This window comes from Atta cephalotes, assembly GCF_000143395.1.
Source record: "Atta cephalotes unplaced genomic scaffold scaffold00084, whole genome shotgun sequence".
Lineage (NCBI taxonomy): Eukaryota > Metazoa > Arthropoda > Insecta > Hymenoptera > Formicidae > Atta > Atta cephalotes.
In genome coordinates, this window is record NW_012130148.1 from 317,635 (window position 1) to 335,642 (window position 18,008).

The following is an 18,008-nucleotide window of genomic DNA, read 5'->3' on the forward strand; positions in this document are numbered from 1 at the left end:
TCATTTTCCTTGATCTCATTGTTACAGTCTCCAATTATGGGATATAATTGCATCATGACATTGTATTTCAATAACATTACAGAATTTGTTTTCTCATTAAAAAAAAAAAAAAAAAAACACGTTTTGCTTCCACATTCTATGAGAATTTAGAAAGTTGGATAATCAATGAAACATGATACTGATCGAGGTTTCTCATCTACTACTTCAGGAGGAATGCGAGCTTTTATCGTTCAAGGACGATTCGATCTGTCGACATTTATGCCACAGCGTTGGCTTAAGGACAAATCAGGTCGTCGTTGCAGTAACAAACAGTGAGTGAGTAAGTGAGTGAGTGAGTGAGTGAATGAGTGAGAGAGAGAGAGAGAGAGAGAGAGAAATATGAAAAATCCACGGTCCACACTACTAGCTGGCATTCGAAACGTGTTACTTTCATTTCCATCGAGTAGCCATTCAAGGGCCACGCGACTTCTTACACCCATACGTGATGCCCGTGTCCTTCTTAGTCTTCTTTTGCGACGTCTTACCTTGCCACGCTACAGTGCAAACAAAAAAAAAGATACAAGATCTCGACCGGAACATTGGAATCACGTGTGCGCGATTTGTGGTTAGCAGAATGAAAGACGCGGAATGAAAGAAGTCGCGCAAGTTTTTCTTCAGTCGATCATAAATAACTTAATAAACAATTTAATAAATAATTTAATAAAATTAACTCTCTCTATAAGTGAGATCATAATTTTCAATCTTAACTGCGACCTATAAACACATTTAAACATCAGTTCGAGCAATTAAAATTAATCGAAAAAAATTTTAAAACCTTTTATCATTTTCTTTACTTCTTCAATTTAAAACTCGGATAAATTCTTAAGAGTATCTTCAATTCTGTTCATTTCGTAGTCTTTAAATCGATGAAGACTTGTCAGATTATGTACAGCATTAGCTTATCAAATTTTTATACTTGTACATGGAAAAGAATGGTTTTATTGAAATACCTACCTAAAAATTGAATTAAATACAGACTTAGAGATATAGATGAAAATTTTTGTTTAGATTATCAAAACGATTATATGGAAAGGATGGTTTTGTTGAAGTATATTTATATATTTAAAAGTTTATATTGTTGAAAATAATTTTGTGAATAATTTTGAACCATCAAAATAATCATATCGAACGCTCAAACTGATTGCTAAAATATCAAAATTTTTTTGCGACATTGATCACCGTGCTTGAGATTCTTAAATAATTATTTTAATGATACTACAACAAAATTATTTTTAGATCTGTATTATAGCTAAATTTTTAGATACTTCAATAAAGCTATTCTTTCCGTAGAATTTAGATATTCCAAAGTCTTCCAATCCACAAAATCCGATCTCATAATTAGCAGCTTATCTGCTTTCTTTTTGTCGAATTATCATTCTTATGGATCCTATACGAAAAATGTAAAAATAATACTATCGTAATGCTACAAATCGGAAAACAATATTCTACACTAAAAAAAAAAAAAAACTTTGTTAACTAAATGCGTTTAGTTTGTACAGTGTTTAGTTCAAGTATTTGTTGGGTTGTCCGGAAAGTTCGTGCCGATGTTGAAGGAAAATCGAAACGCAGAAAATTTAAATTTTAGTATACATTTATTAAATTAGTCGGCACGAACTTTCTGGACAACTCAATACATATTTAGATTAAATATACACGAGTCATATTAACAAAATCTTGTAATTTAAAACATGTTATTTGTTTGAATTTTTGAATTTGTGAATTAACAAATATTTGCTTCACAGCCTGTGATAACTACATTTAATTTTGAATCAACTAAATATTTTTTAAATCAGCAACTTTTTTTCCTTAGTGTCATCTGAAAATAAAACGAACGTACATTGAAGAATAAAAATGGAACGAGCAAGACTTATTATTAAACGATTCCGCAGGTCGCGAACCAAGTGTTAAACTGTAAATTTAATTCGCGATTTTCACAGCGATTTTCTTCCATTCGTTCAAGGTTTACGACTTACGCGCAGTGAACTCCGAATCACATTCGAGTCGCAATCGCGCACAGACGAAGTCACTCGTGCGTCTCTACGTCTCGGATCGAAACAACTTTCTCATTGTGATAACTGTATAACGCGGCTCGTAGCTCGGCAAGTAATTTGCAATGAAATAACGGAGAACTGGTAGCGCAGGTGATAGCCGTGTATATACTGCGGCTTTCGAACACACGTGGAATGACAGCGGCGACGGGCAATCACCGATCCAGTCGTTCTTTTCTATCCTCGAGATACACGTAAGGTATCTCGACGCCTGATTATTAGATTCCGTTTTTCCTTCATGCTGGATATCGGCGAATGCCGATAACGTCGTTGATTGCGAGGCACGATCGTATATCGCATATTTGAGGTAATGCAAACTTGAGTCTATACTTGAGTTCAGCGAACTTATACACAGCCTGAGTGAGCCACACTAGAAACAGACGTTTTTTTATAATGTTTACAGATACAGATACATTTTCTCGATGGTTCTTAACGTTATTTAATAAAATGCTTTAATATTTGTATAAATTAAATAAAAATAATTGTCATTTCTCAAAGATTTCATCTCTCTTTTTAGATTATTGAATTCAAGACTCAAGTTTCGAAATGATATTATGATGTATTGAATTTATCTTGATGTTTATGCAATATACGAGGTATGAACGACGTATATAATTTCATATAGGTATGTAATACTTTATTTCAAAAAATATTTAAGTCGATAATTCAGAAAAAATTAATTTTGAAAAATTAATCTGTTTATTACGCTTGTCTTTAGAAGTTATACAAATATAATTACAATCTGCAGATTATTCTCCTATAGCATAGATCATTTGATCTCTTAAATATTTGCACACTTAAGCGTTGTTTCATTTTTAGATAAACTATATGGTAATTTACTTATTGGATAAAAAAATAAAACATAAGAGAGTAAGAGAATAAGACAGTGAGCTGAAGTTTACCGAAAGGAACAACTCAGCCTAAAAAATAAAAAGATTATTTTTGAATGCCTTCAGCATTGAAATTTGAGATCATCGGTATTACAACAATTTCAACCCTTAATATAAAAAGAATGCATATTTAGATAGTATCAACCAAGTGTATCAACAATGCTCGTAATTCATTGGATGACGTCACCGTTTCTGTTTCATGCGGTTTAATGGCAAAATTAAATTATATTCCATTATGTCGAATCGATTCCTCCCCCATAAGGGTGAGTACTAACCAATCCTGCGTTTCGTCCGTATAGCAGGTCGATACACGGGAAACGCATTGACAAGCTATGACTCATCGCTGTGTAAGCTTCTCCAAAAAGGTGCGCTGGCAAAGAACCAAATAATCGATTGGACAATGACAGAATCAAGTTATCGCAATGACAAAAACTAATAAAACCAATTCTAAAAAATAAAAAAAAAACCCTCGAATCAACGCTTATAATACTTTCTCTATTAGTTGAAATATATACAAATACATTTTTTTGTAATATGTTATAACTAATATATGAAAATTAAAATGTAAAAAAATAAAAATCAAGAAGAAAAAATAAATAATGAAAGAAGACGAGAAAAATCAATAACATAGGATACATTACGTTATAAAAATTAAATAAATAAATGTATTTATCTATAAAATAAGAGAGAGAGAGAGAGAGAGAGAGAGAGATTTTGAACCTAACAATTCACATTCACACTTGAAAAAATTTGTCCTTAGAATGGAAGTGCTTTCCTTAGTTTTTCTATTTTTCTTTTCCTTATACTTTTTCCTAGATTGCACGTTCCTACAGTAGCAGGAATTATAGAGGCAGGTATGAAGGAACAGGGAATATTTTTTATGAAGACGATCAATAAGAAAAGCGTGCTCTCTGAAGCAAATAAAAGGTTTATCACAAAAATAGTTTAAAAACTAAGAGTCACGGGACAAACCTACTATAGCATGGGTTCAAGCAAGTGTGTATTATGAGTCACGGAATAGCATAGGGGGTAGCTCCCACACTCTCCACCCTATTGATCCCACATTTCTGTATACTCACGCGACAAGAGAGTTGAATGAGAAAATAAAACGAGCAAGATAGGCAAGAGAAAAAGAAAAAAGATGCGACAGAAAGTAAGAAAAAGGAAGTACAGAAGCAAAGAAAGTGCAGTAAAGTATTGTAAAAAGAAATGATTAACGCTTACTTGCGGATATTAAAATAAATGTTTCTCTTTAACAAAAAATTCTAGATTTTAATTTGTTCAATTATTTAATTCTTAAATATAAAAAAATGATGAGATACTTGAAGTGTAATTAATCATTTTTCTCCCAGAAATGATCAATAATTAAAAAACTATTCTCTAAATTTAGTTAATGTCCAATTATAAAATTAAATTTTTATACGATTATTTTTATTTTCATTTTCGTTTATTATATTTCGTCCTTATATATCATAAAATAAAACAGATTTCAAATTATTAGCTTTTGAAAGTTTCATTAAAAAATCCAATGCTTTTAGTTCTTTTTCAATAAAATACTACTAGATATTCGATACGTTAAAAAAAATTCAGTAAATATTATGACCCAATTTTTGTTGCGATTTCATAGTATAAAAAAAGTTGAGACCATAAAATCGATTTCAAAGAATATTATAAAATATCTTTAAAGGCAAAATATGAAATATAAAAGATTTTCTACATAAAAATATACATTTTTAAAAATTATTTTCTTGTTAATTAATATTTTATTTTTACAAAACATACTATAATTTCATAAAAAGAAAAAAATATATGCATACTATGATTCATATATCTTACACAACTAGAGAGAACGAAGAATATGGCAATAAAGAAAATGTCCGAAAACGTGATGCTGAAAGGGGGGGAGGGTCATTATTGTGCTTCGCTATACATTCTAAGACTCATGGAATGCATTCACGAGCTTCACCTCGTAAACAGGCACAATGCGTCCAATATTCGCGATAAAATGCGCAATGCAATATAGGCACAATCATACACTTCGAATCCCCACAATGGTTGGCACGGATGGCGGGATTACTATTGAGGACACATGAAATTGAAATAGGTAATCGAAGTTTTCTCCGATACGATCAGAAACAATAACTTGAACAATACTGAATATAGGACAACGCTTTTCAAAATTTCTTTTATACTACGTTTATTTCTCTATTCTTTACAAATTTCTTAGTAATTTTCTGAAAAATCTACATTACGAAAAATCTATAATGAGAAATCTGTAGTATATCAGGATATATGATACGATCCCAAAAATTACAAGAGAATTCGTTTTGTTTTAATAGATAATTAAGGAAAAATACATGTGTACTCAATGATAACTTAATTCAGACTACTCATTCATTACTTGCTTCGAAAACAAAATAAAATTATCAAGAGGGTAGGAGAAACCATTATGTATATGTGTTTTACTGGTTCTTACGTATTATAAAGCTATCTCTTATCACAAATTTATGTAGATTTCCCTTTTGCCATCATGAACTCTAGTCAGGGCCTTTGTTCTTTTAACCTACAATGCTTCATACCAGAGGAGAGACAAGTTAACCTATTATTCTTTTATTAGCACATAAGCTTAAATATATATACGACAGAATGTCTTAATCTGCGACAACATTCTTGGAAATTTATGGACATCCTCGAATTTCGTTCAACCTCTTTTTTTTAAACAAACGTCTTTATGACACATTACACTGAAGTTCATGCGTATATACATGGATACACACATACACGCGCGCGCGCGTATAATTCATCGAAGGATATAATCGCTAAGTAAAAGAGTGACATTACTTTATATCAACCAACTCTTTTTCAATCTTTTCTTTTATTTTAAAAATCACATATTCAAATAGATTTAGGAATAAAATTTCAACCTAATTCTAATTAGAGTCGCATCAACATTAATAACTTTGATCATGTTGTGAATTATCAATATTTTTTTGGCCTTTCATCTCATAAAATCAAAAGAATTCTAGTACACTTGGTTACGCGTTTACTCACTGTCTTTCTGAATTATTCCTACGCTATTATTGTCACATTTCGCGACACCGCGCGTAATTGTACGGACACATAAGAGCTCTTATCTAGAAAATATTCAAAGGTCGAAGAGGCAGCCGACATGCGCCGTGTTTTTCGCACATTCATGAGCACGAACAGATCCTTGCTCTTGAGCTTTTAATAGACACCGTAAATCCTGCAACACATCTCAGCACACACAAGTGCACCGTGAGCTTGATCACAGACGTTAATTTTACTCTTGACGTTAATTAATTTGTTGTGGCTACTTGACTATCACGAACGATAATTAAGTTTAGAACTTACACGAACCTCTAATTAATCGTAGGTGTGTCGTTATAATTATCGTTACAATTATCTATCGAATATGATATAATACTTATTTGTACAATTTGCATAATCCATCTAATTTTAGCAGCCACTTATATTTTTTACGGACTGTATAAAATAAATATTTATAAATAGCGCAAAAAAACAAAATAATTTTAAGTTAATTTTAAGTTAAGATGCAGCAAAATCACGTAATACACTATAAATAAATTACTCAATTATTAACAATAAAGGAAACAATTTGTTCATTTACTTTATTAAATTAATATCGAAACGTATTAACAAGTCTCAATTACGCACGGACTCTTGAGATAGGATAAGATTTTTCTAAAAGATATTTTTAGATTTTTAAAACCTATCGATACGTGAGAAGAATAAATCTCAGCGGGATCTCATCGATGCATTCATCTACGCACACGAGATGTAATATCAGCATGCATAATGAATAGCACATAAAGTGTCGTATATTTATAGACATTGAACATTGCTGAAGTAACAATAACAACATAAATGATTGAATGTAATAAGTTGTATTGTCATCGATTTCGCAATTGCCTCGCGTTATACTTATCTAATCTGCGATTTATCTTGAGATTCTTATCTCTCTCTTCTAATTTGCAATTGTTTTTTCTTAGAACAAATATGATTCTTGGATTAAATTCTTTAATTGAACATCGCATTGAAAAATATTTACAGAACGTCATTGATATAAAAAGCTATGATTATATTAATATAATAAATGATTAAATTATTAGATTAATAATTTATAATATATAATTATTATTTTAATTATTCTATATTCATTTTCTTTCTCTCTCTTTTTCTCTTTCTATCTCTGCTAGACAAACAGAAAAATGTAAGGCAATAAGACGTAAAACAGTTAGCAAATCAATATTTTGGATTACTGATCCTTACTTTAATTTACCGATTCGCTTACTGCGTTACCTATTACTGTCTTACATTTTTGATGTGCTGCAACTTTTATTCTAAATAAAATAGTTGAAGAAATTGTGCGCTAAAGAAAGAGTCTCTTGCACAAATTAGAATTTTAGTAAAATGGACAAATCATAATTTTTTGATTGAATCTATTATAGTTAAAAGAATCACAATTCTTGATATAATCAAAATCTTCATTTATTCAAAAAATTGTTCTCGGTATGATAGCTCATTTATTTATCGCTCATATCAAGACTATGGCATGCAAAAAAAAGCTTAAGCAATAATACAGCAGTAAATCAAATTTTGGATTTGTTATTGCTTAAGTTATTGCTTTATGTTCTCTATTGTGATTGGCTGATTCGTTTATTGTTTACATCTTATTGTCTTTCGTTTTTTTATGTGCCATGGTCTTTAAACGCAAAAATCATAACATTTCAAAAAAAAAAAATGATAGACGTTTATGCGTTGGCATTTCAATTATTTGCTATGTGTTACGAGATACGACCGTTCTAGTTAGATAAAGACACTACGAATGCGAACAATCGCACCTCGTATCTCGGTTGCTGGGAAAAAAATAAAAATGATAAAGAAACAGCAAAGTCGCGCGCAGTCGTTGACCACAACACGCCTCGCCGATTCTACCTTAATTAATTCGTACCGCATGTTTGTGCGTGCGAGGCGAGATGGAGACGCCGCGTACGTGCGTCTCGCTCGCGACGCGTGTCGTCGACGGTCTCATTACCGTACTTTCGTGAAAAACTTTTATGAAAAAAACCTCGACAATTTTCATTCTAGACTATCTCATGCCCGCTAAACTTTAATAACAGACTCGTTAATCACAATGATAATTTCTTGTAAGGTCGAAATTAAAGGCAAGAAGCCTTTTGTGGAACTGAGCTTTGAAGAAACGAAATCTTATTTCGGTTTAATAATTTCAGTATAATCTTAAAATTTTTTTATGAGAAATATAACTTGGTTATGAAGAAAATATTTGTTCTACTAATTTTTTAGAATTATACTCTCTTTGGAGTTTATCCTTTCTTTCTTTTCTCTTTCTTTTTAACTGACGATAATCTCGTTGAAAACAGTAAGTGATTCTTAATTTTTAATTGAATTTCAAGAAGTCGCTATCGCCGCCGGCTCAACAATATTACTTTCAACTTATCACGACTCAATACGCGCATGACTCATTCATATTTTTTGTGAATGCATTTTTAATCTCCAGCCAGTATGAGTCACAATGCGAACATTCGGTTCGTTCATTGCCGCTCGGAAAATGATGAGATTGAATGAGACTGTCTGAGAAGAGGACACGTCGAGCAGAAATAATCTAGACCTCGATATCAGCGGAGGATGCAGTGGTGATAAGAAACGCGCGTGGGTCTCCCTCGGCGTCGCGTACAACGCTTTGTTCCTGTCGGAAAATAATGATTCAATATTCATCTTTGATAGCACAAATCAAACTTGTCAACTTTTATGGGATAATCCTAGGACATTAGCCCTACATCACTCACGTGGTTTTTTTTTAAATGAAATTACTCGCGTGGGATGTTTCTAACACTTTAACATTATGTCTCAATTATTTCCATTGTTCTCTTTGACAATTAAGATTGATAATATTTTATGCATTCTTTAGATAAAGATAAATTTCTTTTTAAATTGTGAAACAATTTGCTAAATATAATGTATATAAATATAGCATTCATACATTTTATAAGGTTGAAATATTCTGGACACTCCTACATGAGTAATGAAAGGTTAAAGACTCGCAAGAGTGTAAAATGTACAGAAAAATATCTTTATAAGGTAAAAAAAATTGTTCTTGTATGATATTGATATAATACAGTTTACGTACTGAGCAGTGACAACATCGTTGCATGCATGATTACTCGATAGATCATGCACACAAGGCAAGAAAATTAGCATATTTTACCCCTTACGTAAGATTGTCTAGATATATGAACAGCGAAAAAAAAAGACCAAATGGCCGTCGCGAAAAGAATTAAATCTTTCAAAGCCTTTCATATAATTACAGTACGAAAGTTACGAAGAACTTATTTCTCATATTTTTAAACAAATTTCATTCATATATTTTCATAACTTTCAGTTTCTTTCTCGAGGAACGCGTTTTTATAAGTACAAACGAGTAAGAATTCATCTTTGTTACATTAATTTTATTCGTGAGCACAATAAAAAAACATTTCGTTGTGTTAAAACCAGTCTTCATTAAAATTTTTATGTTGAATTTTTAACGCACACAAGTTCAAGTATTAATTTAATATAATGTGAAATTATTTGAACATTTCGTGTTAAGCTAATATTCAATATTTTTTAGTGTTAAAATAACACAATTTATGAATAAATACATAATGAACATACAAACAGCTTTTTAAAACCTTGTAAATTCTCTAAAGTAAATAAATAAAATGTATTAATTTAACATATAAATGTTAATTTTACTGTAGAAATATGCTTCACAATTTGCTTGCAAATCGTCACAAATTGGTATATTTTTTATATTAATTCTTTACATATTAACAAATATGTCGTGCTTTTGTTTTATGTATTATTTGTTTCATTGATACTGTTATTGAATTAATTAGCAAGATTATTTTCAATTAAGACTACTATTGGCTAATGTTGTTGATGCAACATCATTCTTTTCCGCACAGTTTTGAGACAATCGAGCAATTTATCTTGTTAAGCAAGAGAAAAATTGAGACTTATTAAATTATAAATCTCAAATTCACGTTATCCGTATCTCTTGATTTTTAGAGCACGCCGGCGCGTGTGCGTGTGCGAATGTGTAGAAAAATCTATTCAATCCGCGAGGTCTGCCGCGGCTTTAATCAACGCGGACACGTTCTATCTCGCTCTCATTGTGCGAGCATTTCACTCTCGCACGTGAGTAAGTATGCAGCCGTAAGTAAGTACGCGCTCTCGAGAGTTTGGGTATTTATAGAGATTCGTCGCGACGCGTGGGTGGGGCAGGTTCTTTCCCTTTGCAGTTCGCGGCCACGCGGCCACGCACGCTGCGTGCCCGAAGAAAAGGCCAGACAAGCGTCTACAGGGTGTCACGCGCAAACATGGAATTCGTTAAGCGTGGTTTACACAGGGCGACTTTTATTCGCTAGAAGCCGCGTCTAGTGACGCCATAGCGAATTCATTACTAAAAACTTCTTCTAGACGTGGGTTTGTTCTTATAGCGTATAGTCGCAGCGAATACCGCTTTCGACGCTTATCGCTAGCTTGTCGCTGGCTTATCGCTAATTTCTTGCTGCTGCAGAGCGAATTTTTAAATCGTCAGCGTGAAAAGACGTGAAGAATTTTTCCGAAACGCCTCGGCTACTCAGACCATAAGCATCAGAGAATAATCACGTTATCGAATGACATACTTCGAGCCGCTGTTGTGCTTTGTGACCAACTATTCGCGAACAAATTAAGAAGCTTGCTTCAAGCAAATAGCAGCAGAGTCAAGAGAATTCGCTGGCCAATTAATGACGTCAATAGACGCGGCTTCTAGCGAATAAAAAGGCGCCTCGTGTAAATCACGCTTTACATTCACAGCGAGGGGTAACTGACGTTACTCGCTGACTAAAATTGTGTACACCAATGCCTATTAATGCCTAGTAATGTCCAAGTAATGCCCATTAATGCTTTGATAATGCCCAATAATGTCCTAATAATAGCCTCGTACCACTTTTTATATGATATACAATTTTCTTATAAGTAATGCTCAGTAATGTCCCAAATTTGTACACCGCAATGCCCTCACCGGTTTATCCCTCGATTCAAAGTGTTCAGTAATGTACATTGGGCAATCACTATTTCCTCTTTTAGCGTATGCTCATTATAATATCAAGATCGTTATACATTATTTGCTACCGGAATTGTCACGCTGTGTTGCGATTAAACTTGCTCGCATGATATATTTGCTAAGAAAAATAAATTCATGATAAATACATATTTGACTACACATACTTTATAAGTGCTACTAAAAAAGACAAATATCACGCGTTGTAAGATTATGAGAGCCTTGTCACGAAAATAAATGATCGCTGCATGTCTCGTTCAAGATACCCTGTACTTGGTGCAAAAATATTCATCCTCATGACAAACAAGGAATTATCATGTGCACGATTATCTCATGACACATCAAAATAATTTTCATCCTTCCATGCATCTTTGAAATAACTTATTTAATTCTTGCAACGTTTTTAGATATTACAAATTAATACGCGGAATAACATGTATTTTTATGAAATAAATAAAATAAAATTATCATTAATGGAATATTTATGATGTATGTAGACCACAATTTCTCTTTGATATAGTGACCTATTAAATATTATACAAAAAAAAAGAAATACCATATGTGCATATGTTGTGCGTTATGCACGAAATGTATAACACACACATTAAATTTCTCCGGAGAAATCGGGGGACTCGAATCGGAAATTGAAGAAGCTGAATCCCGATTTTCCAAATTTATATTTACAAAATATATGAAAACTACAATAACGCTACAATAAAACAAGTGTTTCTGAAAAAAATCTATCTTTCACAAAGCAGATTCATTAAAGTTCTCAGATCTTTTTTAACATTTTCAGATCTTTTTCTGTGATACAAAAAACCTATTAAATACATAATACATGGCCCAGATTTTTAGAATTCATTTTATCAATATTATCGTCAAATTTAAAGTAATCTTAATAAAATAAAAGTAATAATCAATAAAATAAAAGAAAGTAGAACGAAATGTCAATGTGAACTACACTATTAAATTCATTATACTCACAATTTGAGTTATCTATTTTTAATTATATCTGTAGGTTGCCACTGTTTCTACCCAATATGCCGTTAACTAAAATCGTTGAGAGAAAGGATTTTATTAACTTAACGAGCCACTAGTACTTTACCTTTAACAAATGATTTGTAGACATAAAAATTTGTAGATATAACAACAAATTATATTGTTATTTTAATTTGTTATATAATTGATTGATGCTTATCTGCTATTCCAACCAATTAGTAATAGAAGTAATTATATAAAACCTAATCTATTTTTTCTAGATTTTTATTTGCTAGCAGTATTGATTACTTCGATTTATATCGTAAATCGTGTATTATTACATTAACGAATAATGAGAAATTATTTGCAGTAGTAACTGATCGATTCGTTTTCCTTACCAAAGCAAATCACATTTGTTATCCCTTTTTTTATTCCTATAACAAACTCATTTCTCTCAGTTGAAATTAAACAATTTAACTCAAGAAAATGTATTAAATTTGACTCAAATTTAATTTATTATTTATTAAATATGTTAATATGAATGAATTTGAAACTACAGAAATGGATTTACATATTTTGATACAGATGGAAGTTAAAAATAACAAAATGTTAATTAATTCAAACGATTGAATTACCATTTCTTCTTTGATATCTAACAATGTAGATACCTTAGCATTTACACAATCATGGAAACCATTCTCACACTGTTTTCGTACTCTGTAAAATTCCGCGAACAACTGAGATGTGAAGCGTGTAATCATGCAAACATCTTCGGTCAACCGTACAAGATAATAGTCACCAGTTGTCCATGAAATGTGGGAAACTGTGAACATTTTAAATTTTGGACTGGAATAATTCGTGACCTGTATAGAAGCTGGAAATTGCCAACGGATTTTTCATCAACGGATTATTCTCTCAATTCAATAAATTTATAAAATAAAATCTTTTCTCCGGTTGTTTATTCATTCATAAAAAAAGTGGAAAGTGTCCTACACGTTTTAATTAAATTTGATCTAAATTATTTATTTGAGTTAAATAAAATTTTCGTTTTTATTTGATATAAATATTTCAGTTAAATTGATTTAAAGCTAAAAAGAAATTAAATTAAATTAATATATATATTTTACTAAATAAATGGAATTTTTGACAAACAAAGAAAAGAGAAATTAAAGATGGCAAAATTATAACAAAAAAATTAAAACAATTATAACAATAAAATTAACAAGATGTTTTCATTCGATAAAGATTGGTAAAATGATTGATAAAATGAAATACATATATTTTCATCTCAAAATGACTTCAAAAATGTCATTAGTAGATATATCGAATCTGAAACACCGTGCACATCAATATTTCATTTTATGATTTTTGTCGAATGAAGACATCTTATTGATTTTATTAGTGTAATTTTGACATATTTAATTTCTCTTTTCTTTGCCAAAATAAATTCAATTTATTTATTTTATACTCTTGTATGTATGTGTACACACACACACACACACACGCGCGCGCACGTACGCAAGCACACATTAGGTAATTTCACACAATACCGTATATGTATAAAGCATATCGCAGAAGCAATAGAAGATCTATAAAAATTAAATTTTGAACAAGTCAAAATCCCATCTAATCTCAAAACGTATTTTACGTAACTTACACATGACGTTTTAATATAAATATTATATATATATATATATATATATATATATATATATATATATATGATATTATATATATATATATATGATATAAAAGATAAAATTATTGCAAATCACATTATCAGAAAGTCAGGATGATTTCCTCGGATTTCGAGCGAAAGTAATGCAATGCCGGGAAAAGCAAATAATAACGGTGTTGTCTGGAATTCGCCAAACCGGACAAACCCGTTTAGGTGGTAGTGTCAAGCTAGGACCCGATCACCCCGGTTAACCCTTTTGCCACGATACAATTCAATCGAAAAATGCTTGAATCATACATAATAGATTATTATAAATGCACATAGACATTGTTCATTAATTAAATGTCGAAATACACGTTGCTTTTCAAAAATCAAAAGATTCGTTGTAATTTATTCTCTTAAAATCAACGTTATAATCGATAATTAAAAGGCAAAACATATTTCAAAATTAATTGCGGGAATATAATTGATTATTTTACAAGTCATGGTATGTCGATATTTAATTCTTGACTGAGATAGCTCAATTTTTCTGTCTAATATATTATCTAATGTATATTTCTCTTGAACGATCTTCTATCTCATTTTGTTTCCATTAAAACACACATTAAGACATTTTCTGTATAAGGGAAATTGATTTAAAAAATACGTCGGAAGTACAGCACTTTTAATTAAGAACTTAATAATAAGAGCAATAACCGGTCAAATAAATTCTAGAGTTGAAAAGTTTTCGTTGCGCGATCATAATTATGCTATAAATAAGTCGTTACTGTTCGCTACTTCCTCATACCTTTTCTTTACGGTAAATTTAAATCACGTCACGCATTTCTATAAGAGTTTCCACTTAGTGCACTTTGTCATTAAAAAGAATTTATGACGGTACAGTTAGGAGCGATCAGCGGTTTCCTCTACAAGCTATGAAAGAAGATATAAAACGTATCGAAACTTCTTCGATATTTCCTCAAGAATGTTATAAGTGTTATCAAAATTTTGTTGATAAGTGTTATCAAACTTTTTATACGAGTGCGGATAGAAATTTCGTGTATTTCAATACACAATTTCTATATTTATTAAAATTCTATTAACTGTTATTTTTCATACTAAACAGTTAGATTAATAAAGTCGCATTAACAAAATAAAATCCCTTTTGTGGACTCATGTCCGATTATAAGATGGACTCCACGTTTACTCGACTAATCTCCATTAGAAAATTTCGCGAAGCGCGTTTCCGTTAGTCGATTATGCGTTTCAGCGAAAAATGATGAATAACCATCTTTAGCTTATAGAAATCTTGCGACATAGTCTTGCGTGTATCACGGTAATTTCACGATTTCTGACACATTCCTGAAACGTTTCATTTCCGGAGAGCCTTCCTATCTCGCCAGAAAACGGGAAAAACGCCGGAAAGGCCAAATAATTAGAGACAAAAATAAAACGTTGAAGAATACGTAGTGTGATAAATCGAAAAGAACTCGCTCACAATAATGAACAATTTATATTTGCAATTATTTTAAAAAATGTTTTATGTAAAAAACATAAATATATATAATTTATATAAAATATGTCTATATATATTTTTCTTTCTTTTGTACAAACTCTACCCATATGAAAACAAAAAGAAAATAAAAAGAATAAATAAAAAATATTTATAAAAATAATTTTTACATTTTATATTGCTTTTCCTTACAAAAAGTAAAATTGTGATTAACATTTTATAACGTTCTATTTATACTCATATACTATAATAACTTTTCTATATACAATTATTACTTTTATAATTATATAACATATGGACATTTTCTTTCATTTCTTTAAACACGAAACACGAAAGAAAAATGAAAATTATCTTTTTAATCTTTCTCTCGTATTATTTTTTTATACGTACAAACAGAAATTATATAACAAAACAAAAACATATATGAAGATATTTTATGTAGAATTATATATATTCTTTTATAAAAGATGTTTTATACCGGGTACTTAATTCAAGTCTAATATAGAACATCAGCACTCTTGCAGAGAAAGTACATCTTTATAAGAATAACATATTATAATAGTAACAACTTCCTTGGAAATAAATAGCGGAAAGATCAAGTTCAAATAATAATCGAGAAAAGCTTCCATCGAAGTTCATTTGCACACAAAAGAAAAAACATGAATTGGTTGTCGCTCGTCATGTTGTCGCGCTCTCTTCCGGTTCACCTACGCGGATCATTATTGCGGACGAAATGGAAGGAAAACGAAATGTGCAGTAAGAGAGAAAATCCGTGAAGGTTACACGTTAGCGTTGTACGTTACTTTCTCCAGCGCGAAATCGGAAATCGCTGGTGTTATTTCCGAAATCACAATATACGTATGTATACGACGGATGACGTAAGTGCTCATGATTGTATCTCTGTTTTTGTTCCACCTCCACCACCTGCTTCCCTCTCCCACCTCCCCCAATGACTGTCTTCATACTATCGATTCCACGGTACTGGATGCGTTGGGGGACCGAATTAATTCGTCAGGGTCAGTACTGGCTGCCTGGTTAAGAGGTAAATCGGACAATCAATAGTTCGGAGCATTTGTCTTCGTGATTTAGCTAAAAATCGTTCTCCCGACGGATTCTTTCGGGAAGAATTATTATTAGTATTACGTGAAAAGTAAAAGAGAGAAATTTTATATTCGCGACCGACTGCTATAATTTTACGTTATATTTTACAGTTAAGTATCTTTTTTCGATTATTTTGAAATGTCAAGCTTAGTATATCGATATCGATTTGTTCGACATCCTGTTGATTCAATAGATTTCAGCAGATGAAAAAAATTGTATTGTATCAAAATAATTATGGGAATAAACAGAGAACTTAAACATAATAAACAATGCTGCAAAAAAATTGCCTAATCATATTTTAATCTAATCATTGATAGAAATGGGCATGAAAAAATATTCATTTCTATGATTAGATAGATTATCTCGGTTTACTCTTCACCTTTTTTTAATTCTTAGAACTAGAGAAAGATAAATTAGTAGAATAGAGATTAAAGTTAAACTACATTGGTAAAAACGGGCATGAAAAAAATTTCTGATTGAAAATGAACGAACCAGAACAGAAGAGTCTATAATATCATATCAATTAGAATTCTGGTTCTCTCAATTAGAATTATAATAGATTCAATCAGAAAATTCTGATTTGTTCATTTTCATCTAGAATTCCAATTACCTTCCGCTAACCAGGTGGAAAAAATCAATACGACAAACCATACGGGGTACCGCATTCCATGCTATATTTCACCATAAATGTACACCATAAGTACTAATTTAATATAACTGGCAACGTCGCAACTAGTCCAGTTACACGAAATGGCAACTTGTGTGCAATATTTTTTTTTAAGTTATAGAAGTTTACATCTTGTTGGGATATATCATACTCCCACCTAGTACACCGAAGGTTAAAGCAATCATACTCTTTCCAATTATGTAGAAACGAACATTAATACATAGAAAAATTTTACTGCAGTCTAGGAATCTAGTTGAATGCAGATTTAAAAATAATTAATTGGTTATCAAAATAATTATGTAGGACGCTCAAGCTGTTTGCTCAAATTGTCAAAACTTTTTACAAAATTGCTTTTTATGCTTGAGTTTCTACATATAATTATTTTGATACGATTAATTTTGGTAAAATTATTTTTAGATATGTATCAATAAAAAATTTTAGATACCTACTCGAGTAAAATCATTCCGTGTAACACAATGTCCGCTAACAGATTTAAATGATACCCCAAATATTATATCTATCGAGTTACAATTGATGGAGTTCGATTAGCAGCGTAATTTCCGTTATCAATTGGTAAAATTGACACGCGGTTCAAGGTATGCACGTATCGCGTATCAATCATCAATGTGTCGTACACCTTCTCGTGAATCACGATACAAGACGCGTACGTGTTTAACCGCTAGTTGCTACTCCTATGTACAAGACGGGCGTGCCTCGTGGTATCTTTATGAAGAAAAAGAGAAAGAGAGAATCTTCTTTAGAAAAGAATAAAGAAAAAAGAAAAAATTTATACTAAACATCGAAAACAAAAGAATTACTGAATTTTATTTATTTGTTCAAATAATACTGACACACATTTACTAAATGTAAACAAATATTATTTAATTTAAGTATATTTATTTTGTATAAATATTTACTTACTGTAAATCAATATTTCTATTAGTTATTAATTTAAACAAATAATTT

General features: G+C 31.1%; 1 protein-coding gene across 1 annotated transcript in view; it reads right to left on the bottom strand.

Annotated features, from left to right (window-relative positions):
- Positions 1-18,008, bottom strand: part of LOC105624673 (formin-binding protein 1-like) — a 39,868-nt gene that overhangs the window by 14,968 nt on the left and 6,892 nt on the right. Inside the window, exon 2 of the mRNA XM_012206029.1 lies at positions 2,200-2,457. Coding sequence (XP_012061419.1) covers positions 2,200-2,457 — 258 coding nt within the window. The remainder of the gene's footprint in view (positions 1-2,199; positions 2,458-18,008) is intronic.